Raw genomic sequence first — 8,880 nt, 5'->3', positions numbered from 1 at the left:
AGAAGTACTATTCCTGTGGCAAAGCAGAAGGAGCAGACTTTCCTCCCTTGCCCTGTCCCCGCTCTCCCGGGCTCTCTGTTGGCAGAGCCTAATGGGAAGCAGCTGACAAGGCAGAATTAGAGTCTGGAGAGTCTTGACCTAGCATCACAAAGCAGAGAAAAGAAGAGCTGGTTTGAAGCTGAAACACAACAGCTTATTAACTGGCACAGCCATCTCACATGCCAGCTTCTGAATGAAATTCAGAAGAACAGCCCATTTGGAAGACAAATTATAATGGGCAACCAAACTAACAGTATTTGAAAAGCAAGGTGACTCAGAGAATGCAGAATTTAATCCACGTCCCAGATCTTATCTCGGCTTTTGGCGAAGTTTAATACAAAGAAAATCTGAGCACAGAATATATGTGGAAACACACAGGAGTTGTATTTACACTATATCTTATTTATCTTTGAACTCGTTGCAAAAGCAGGGCTCAATAAAGATTTGTGGGTGAGGGAAGGAAGAGAGGGGGAGAAAAAAGAAAGAAGGATCCAGCTGCAGATCTCTGTTTCATAGAAGATAAAGCCATAGTGTTCCCTGATTATCTGTTTTTTTAAGTCCCAGATCTTTATTTTTGAACACCGAAAATTTCAATATTTTTTTTTTAAAACTGTGCAGGACAATAAAACATGTTTGAGGGTCAGATGGACTGACAGTTTGTGACCTTTGGGGATAAACAGGTCGCTATTAAATCACAGATTACTTTATTCCCTTCCAATCTACACTACCGACAGTACCCAGAATCCCCTGTAGTTTTGGAATGTTTATCTAAAGTTGTAATCTTCAGGGAGACCCCAGCTTTAAACCCCAAATGTGGATGGGTGGGGGTTTTACAGGCCTTATCACAAACACTCTAAATGTGAGCGGGTAAGTCACATGATAAGTCACACGCTCCGAGGTGGAAGCCTGTATTAGGAGGTCCATTAGTTCCAATGTGAGTCACATTCCATTAGTGACTCCCCTGGGGGCAGCGATCGTGCACTGAGTTTCCTTCGCTGTTTCTCTGCCTAGGCGGCTTCCCTCACAGGCAGCGGAAAAAACTCCCTCTTTGACCTTTCCTCTCCCTCCTGCTCACCTCCTGGATTGTGGCTTTCCTTGTGCTGATGTCATTCTGGGGCCATTTCTTCAGCTGTCTACTTCCCTGTTGGATGGGGATGAAGGCTTGGTGTCCTGAGGCAGGAAGATAGGGCAAAAGGAAGGGAAAAGATGTCCTCCTGTCATCTACCCTAGACCTTCCACACTAACCAGATAACAATGCTGTGAGTGCCACCTCTTTGTGTTTACAGCTGAGGTGCACACCAGACCCTGAGGTAGAAAAGAAAGGAAAGAATGCTTTGGATTAGTCCACTAATGGTTTTAGTTCCCATAGTGTGCTTATACCATGTCCCTTCTGGACCAGACATTCCTTCCACTTCTCATGACCTCTGATCTGGCTCATTATATTTCTCAGCCTTCTTCGTGTAACATTCTGCTATCATTGTTCCATGAAATCTTTGCAAGTCAGTTTGCTCTTTCTCACCCTGTCAATTATAAACAAGGTCTGAGAAATTATTCTCCTAGTTAGGATTTTAGTAATATCTTAATGGTCCCCTTCAGTTCCTTTTGGGCAGTGATCCTCTTCTCGAACTGTACATTAGAATCACCTGAAAAGCTTTCTAAAAATACTGATGCCAGGTCCTATACCACACTGATTAAATTGGAGTCTCTGAGAGTGGAGCCTGGTCAGGCACTGGCATTTTTTTTAGGCATTCTCAGGTAATTCTAATGGGCGACCAGTGTTGAGAACCACTGATACAGGTCATACATTTCATTTATTCAACAAATCCTGAGTGAATGCTCACTATGTGCCAACCATTATAATAGGCACTTTGTGGCACCACAATGAGTTAGGCACACAGTTCTGCCTTCGCTGAGACTATCGTATAGTGAGAGAATCAAACAAAAGTATATGCAAATATTAAAGATCACAATAATTATAATTAGGGTAATTAACAAGCTGCTATGATAGAGAATAAAGGGGAAAAGGAGATGGGGTTTTGATGTGGTAGTCAGCAAAGGCTACTCCAAATAGCTGAGTTCTAAGATACAAAGAAGCTGAAGCCCCTCAGAGAACTTCCCAAGTTGAGGAGAAAGCACATGTGAGGACTCTAGGGAAAGAGGTTGGCTTCCTGTAGGAGCTGAAAGTACGCTCATGGGGTCAGGCTTTAGGCAGTGAGGGGGAAATGGAAAAAAATTATGTTAGAGATCAGTCTGATGCCAGCTAATGTTAATGTCAGGCTTCAAACACATGGTAAGCCTTTTAGAATTGATTCTAATTGCAATGAGAAGCTTGCGAAAGATTTTAAGATGTTGGATAGTTGATTTATCTTCTAAGAAATGTCTGGTGAAAGACTAGGCTGTTGCATTGGAGATGAAGAGAGATGAATGCACTAAAAACATTTTGAAAGTAGATTCAAAACGTTTTGCTAGCAGCTTAAGCAATTAGTAGACAGTGGTGGCATTAACCAAGATGTATAAGACAGTGAAGCAATAGGTTTAGAGTTTAGGGCAATAAAGAGGTGGAGAGAGGACCTTAGCACTAGAAATCAGGTATTCTATTTGGGGCATGTCAAGTTTGAGATCCTGTGAGATTTGCAAGTGGATACGTCAAGTAGACAGTGGGATATACGAGTCTGAAGCTCAGAGAAAAGTTCTAGATGAAATATATAAATTTAGGAATTATCAGGATATAAATATTATTTAAAGCAATGACAACAGATGAGATCAACTAGGGAGAGAGTGTAGATAGAGAAAAATTGGCCTAGGGCCAATCTCTGAAGAACACCATCAGTTAATTTGAGGAGGAGCCAGCAGAGGACACTGGTGTCCAGAGGGGAAGGAAGGAGACCACGGTGTCCCAGAGGCTGCAGGAGTGGGTGTTAAAAGAGTACTGGTCAACAGTGAGCTTTGTGAAAGAGTTGATGAGAGGGGAGGAAATGTGGCAGGGGGAGGCAGAATAGGGAAAATAATACATAAAACACTTCCCTTGAGTTTATAATTAGTAGGGGAAAGAGAGAGTGATGGAGATGGAGAAAGAGAGGGAGCTGAAAAAGAGGAAACTGGGTATAGAAGCAACTGGACTCACAGTTGCACACTGGAGCATTGATATATGAGCATTTACATATTCCATTCTAGAAGTTTCCAAGTTGAAGTTATAGCCCCAGATCTGCATGTAAAAGAGAGAAGGCTAGGTAGACGACTTGAGTGATCAATGGTAGAACATTCTAGACAGTTCAGTGAATACTTTCTGAGGATGATACAAAATATATTGGCTCAAGTCTTTTGGAGGTGATATGAAAAACTCCAAAATATGGGCTTGTTGCAAATTGCATTGATTATGTCTTCTCTTACATAAAGCATTATGTTATTAGCTATGCCAAGTAAGGCAAATGAATAAATGACTGCCTTCCTTTAAAAGGGAGATGCTCCTAATATGGGTCTAATGAATTATGATAATTACAATTGTGGCAGGGAACATAAATTAGCACAGTCATATGTGAAACATGAAGACAGGAAAATAAAGAGCAGTACGAAAATAGAATGCTTACATTATATATCAGTTTTAGTATCAACAATGTCCTGGCCTCTGTAAAATGCCTAGGGCACATTATTCTGCAACTGGTGGTAAAAACTATCCGTAAGTTGTTTCACTTCAATCCTTATGAAGGAGCTTTTGCTCAGAGTCTGAGAAAGAGATACAGAGATGTCCCAGCATCAAAGCCACAGAGCCTGAGGAAGGGCAAGGATTTGTAGTAGAAACAGTCAGCAATGAAAATATTCTACTAGTTTCTCAGCATAGGTTTTAGAAAGGAAGCCACAGAAGGAAAAAAGAAATAATATTAGCCAGCTCATGATGGCAATCAACAGGCAAGGAATTTTGTTTTGATATGTGGGCAGCAGCTAAAGGGGCAGAAGTGTAGTGAGAGAATTGTGCTCCAGGTCACTCACATAGAGGATGCAATAGAAGGACTGTTCACTCACTATGCAAAGGGCCCAGCCGTGACCTTGTGCAAGATACTCGGTCTCGGTCTATCACAATTGTCAAGAGAGTCCTTCCCTATTCAGAATGTACATGTGTGTCTTCCCTTCTGTTTCATTTAAAGTAAAAGCCCAAGTCCTTGCTACAACTTCCAAAGCACCCCTTGAAGGGCCCACCCCAGAAACTCACACACGATTCACCTCTTACTCCTCTCTGCCTGGCTCTCTTCCTCTCTCTGCTCTCACTGCTGGGTTCCTTTGCACTTGCTCCTCCCTCAGCCTGAAATGCTCTTCTCAAATATCTACCTTCCCACTCTCTGACTTCCTTCAAGAGACACGAAAATGTCATCTTCTCTCTGGGGCCTCTCCCAAGCCATCCTCCCTCCCTGTTTTATTTTATTCTCTTTAGTGCATGTCACACTCCAATAAACTATAGGATGTATTTATCTGGTTATGGACTCTCTCTCTCTCTCTGCTGTCTTCACCACTGAGATCTCCATGAAGATAGAGATTTCTGTCTGTTTTGTTCAGTGCTGTATCCCTAGTCCCCAGAACAGTGCAGTGAGCATCCAATAAATATTTGTTGAGTGAATAAAATGGAGGCAGCTCTGTGTATTTTCTGATAACAAATGACATTCTCCTTTTCTTAAAATCAATTCGAATTAGAAAAGATTGTATTTTTAGACAATTTATTCTTTGCACAAATAACTCTTCTCACTAATATGATGTTTTTAAAGCTCAAGTTAGACGTGGGCTCCTCAATTCATCATTATAGGAGATGAAGAAAAAAGACTCAACTTAACTGTGTTAACCCTTCATTCACACCTGCTCCTTGGAAACACATGACCAAATTGCTCTCCATTACAATCTAAAAATCCACTCATAGGTATTAGTTTGCTTTACTTGTCCCTCTGCCCTTACACACCTCTCTCCATGTCCCTAGCAGCCAAGCCACTGAAAGAAACTTTCCATGTGTATCTTTTGGTCCATAAGTCATAAATAATTATCCTTGGTCTCATATCTCTTTTAGAGCCATAGACAGAAAAGCAAAAATATCCCTAGTTCACACTGAGTTTGTTTCCCTTCAATCCCTTAGCAGCGTTGGCAGAGACTTGGGCTGAGTTTCTGAGCTCTGACTCTGAAATGACCAAGTTGACATCACGGCCAAGCCCAGAATCCAGATCGAAATATTGGACGTTCCTCTCAACTATTAGACAAGTCATGCTGATTTGAAAGCTTGTGCACTTAAAATAGTAGCTCTGGCAAAAGGCTGTGAGTTTCAGATACCCCAAGAAACTTTTACTTTAGGAATCTGAAATGCAGTCTCACAATAACACTGTCTCCTTAACAAAGTTATACCTTTAAAATATTAACAACCTGAAAAGGAAACCAGGCTTGAATTTTCCTTTCAAACACTAAGGAAATAGTGTTTGCTTTTGTCTGAAATTCACCATCCCCTCAGACAAAGAAGGCTCTCATGGTAAAAGCAATGGTGTTTTCTCCACAATTTTCAAGTAAAAAGATAAAGAGCAAAACAGCATTTGTAGCTTTTTTGTTGTTGTTGTTGGATCTAACAATAAAGGAATAATACAGTTTTGCCAGGGGAGAGCTCTGGTTTTGAGATCAGAATACAAAAACAAGCTGACGAATTTCACAAAAAGATATTCTCAACTACCGTTCTGAGGCTGGCAAGAAGTAAAGTTTCAAGAAAATTATATCATTTGATTATTTGGGGGTGTATTATGATGACGATCAAGCTGATGAGGCCAGGGCTAGGTGAAATTCTAATAAGGCAATGTGATTTCCCCTTTTCTGCTCACTCCCATTCCCCACCCCACATGACCCAGTCTCTACCTCCACCCCAAACCAAACTTGGCCTATGGAAAAGGAACGGAAAATGCTGTTTGCATTGTAGCTCCCCCACACAATCCAGCCTCCCTTTGCTAGATTAACTTTTCCTGCAGCTACTTCCAAGGAACCTTCATGGTGCCACCCACTCCTCAGTAATAGCAACCTGTACCTCCCTTACTATTACACTCACTGTGATTGGTTTATCGTTGTTTTATCTGTGATCCCTGCCCAATTACACTCTTCGTTAGAGCAGAAAACATACGCATTTTCTTTAATGTTTAAATCTCCATCACTATCCCTGTACTTGGCATGTAATAAATCTAACTGACTGAATGAATGAGTGAATTAATGGATGAGAACTTAAGCCATGATGTTGCTGCTCCCAGGGTATTTGAATGAACTACAGTTGAAGAACAACAAGCACTTACCCCTCCTAAAGGAGTCATAAACCTATTGGGAGAGTATTCGGATGAACAAGGCACTGTATGTAATACATTCTTCTGGGTTGCCTACCTGATGTAGTCAGGTTTTCTTGGCATGCTGTGGGGTAGGGGATTATGGTAAGGACTTTAGAGAAGAAAAGAATACATAAAAACCATAAGAACAGCTACCAGTTAGCAAGCATTTATATGTGTCAATTCTAATGCCAAATGCTAATCATGCATTATCTCTATTATCCACATTTTATAGATGAGGAAATCGAGATTTGGTGATTAAAACTTCCTAATTTCATACAGTAAGTGATAAAATCAGGTTACAAACCCAAATTGGTTGGACCTAAGTCAGAAAACCACCTCGGCAAGTTTCCTATTAACTGGCACCCCTTTGTGGTGGCCTGGGATGCAACATTAGCTATGGAAGCCCTGGGAATCCTAGCCACCCACTGCGCTCCTGACCCTGACCCCTTGCCGCCAGCTTCTGCCCCTGTGCCTTTCACCTACCCAAGGAGCCCCATTCTCTACCCTCAGTAGGAGAGGGCCTGTTACACTTTGTAGGTTCCAATCAGTACAGATGCTCCTGCCTTGCAGAGGTCTCACCCAGATCACAGCTGCACCAATTAAACTTAGATTAGGCTACACTAATGAGTGATAAATGAGGGGAAACATAACAAAAGTGGATTAAATGAAATAGACATTTTTCCTCACATGAAAACCTAAAGTCCAGGGTTGATCTGGTGGCTCCAGCTGTCTGGGATCCAGATTCTTCCTTTCTTGTTTATCCATAGTGTGTGGCTTCCATTTCTGAGGCCACCTGGTCCAAAATATCCCCTGGAGCTCCATTCATTGCATTCACATTTCAGCTGCAGGAAGAAGGAAAGGAAAAGTGAGGCAGGCCCCTAATATAGCATACTTCAAGGAGACTTTCCTGCCCCTACATCCCAGCCACTCCCAGCCAAAGTAACCTCTATTCAAGGCAGCCACATGGCCATCCTGAGTTCTGTTACAAAAAATGAGAACAAATACTCTCTGCCTCGATAGCTTATCCATAGCTCCTTTTGCTCAGAGACTCCTGTGGGCAGCTGTGCCCAGGTGGGAGCTGGAGGTGGAGGAAGAGTAATATAATTCCCTAAGGCAGCAGTCCCCAATCTTTTTGGCACCAGGGACCAATACTCCTATAAGAGTCTAATGCCTGATGATCTGAGGTGGAGCTGAGGCTCTGGGGAGCGGCTGCAAATACAGATGAAGCTTCACTTGCTCACCTGCTGCTTACCTCCTGCTGTGTGGCCAGGTTCCTAACAGGGCCTGTGCTGGTCCATGGTCTGGGGTTGGGGGCCCTTGCTCTAAAGGAAGCCCTAGGGCCTTCCACAAGGCAGCTGTATGACTGGCATTTATCCTGAGTGGCCTATGAAGTATTTTGAGAAATTTGTTTAGAGAAATTTGTTCTCTTGAAGCCACATCATAGCAGTGGCTGCTTTGTAGCCTTATTCTATCATTTTGCTTTTAAGGTGCCTAGCAATTCAGCCTTCTCATCACACAAAGAGGAGCGCCTCCCAGTATTTGAAAGATCATTTTGATCCTACCCCCCACCAAGTTTTCTCACTCAGAGCTTAACCCAGACACTACCACCTACCTGGTGGAGAATCAGGCTCATGATTACTAATTTGAAATGGTGTATTTTTGCAGAAGAATGCAAATGAGGATGATGGTAAAAGGCTTTCTTTAGTTTGCATATTGACTCTTTTCTCTGTTCCTTACAATCAGGAAATATTTGTCCCAACAGATTGTTTGTTCTTTCTGTTGCAGGCTCCTGCGGTTGTCTTGTCATGATTTTGTTTGCCTCTGAAGTGAAAATCCACCACCTCTCAGAAAATATTGCAAATTATAAAGAAGGGACTTATGCCTACAAAACGCAAAGTGAAAAATATGCCACCTCGTTCTGGGTCGTTTTCATTTGCTTCTTTGTTCATTTTTTGAATGGACTCCTAATACGACTGGCTGGATTTCAGTTCCCTTTTGTAAAATCGAAAGACACAGAGACAACGAATGTGGCTGCAGATCTAATGTACTGAAGGCAAACATGTCTGTAATTTTCCAAAAGAATGAATGGACTTGCTTTGGTCACTTGAACATGGTTAATTTTGTCTATCCTTTTGGATACCCCAATTAAAGCACCCAAACCCTTGGTGATAATGCTTACAAGTTATGTACTAAGGGTACAGGCTGGAAAATAAGGGGGGCAGAAGAAAGGCTTTGGGAGGTTTTATTACTTGTGGGGAAATTGCTTCACCCTGGTTGTCAAAGCAGTTGACTAGAAATGGGCAAATTGTTACTCCACGGACCTATCAATGTGCAAAATGTCTGCTCCATCAGGAAAAGCATGGGAAATATATTTTCATACAAACAAATACTATTTCTGCTATATCCACACATTTGTTGCCACAGATACCAGAAAACGGAGCTGGAATCACTTTCCTAAAATGATAGTACATTAGATGAGCATTGATAAAGTATACTAATCCAGTTTTTTTTTTTT

The 8,880-nt window shown here is 41.8% G+C and overlaps 1 protein-coding gene across 1 annotated transcript in view; it reads left to right on the top strand.

Moving 5' to 3' along the window:
* The window catches only part of CLRN1 (clarin 1), a 34,768-nt gene extending 26,071 nt beyond the window's left edge, over window positions 1-8,697 (top strand). Inside the window, exon 3 of the mRNA XM_011374240.1 lies at window positions 8,151-8,697. Within this exon, the coding sequence (XP_011372542.1) occupies window positions 8,151-8,416 (266 nt within the window). The 3' untranslated portion in view covers window positions 8,417-8,697. The remainder of the gene's footprint in view (window positions 1-8,150) is intronic.
* Window positions 8,698-8,880: the final 183 nt, after the last annotated feature.

The sequence above is a fragment of the Pteropus vampyrus genome, unplaced genomic scaffold, assembly GCF_000151845.1.
Source record: "Pteropus vampyrus isolate Shadow unplaced genomic scaffold, Pvam_2.0 Scaffold242, whole genome shotgun sequence".
Classification (NCBI taxonomy): domain Eukaryota; kingdom Metazoa; phylum Chordata; class Mammalia; order Chiroptera; family Pteropodidae; genus Pteropus; species Pteropus vampyrus.
Note: the sequence above shows the minus strand (reverse complement) of the source record. Positions and strands in the feature narration are given on the sequence as shown.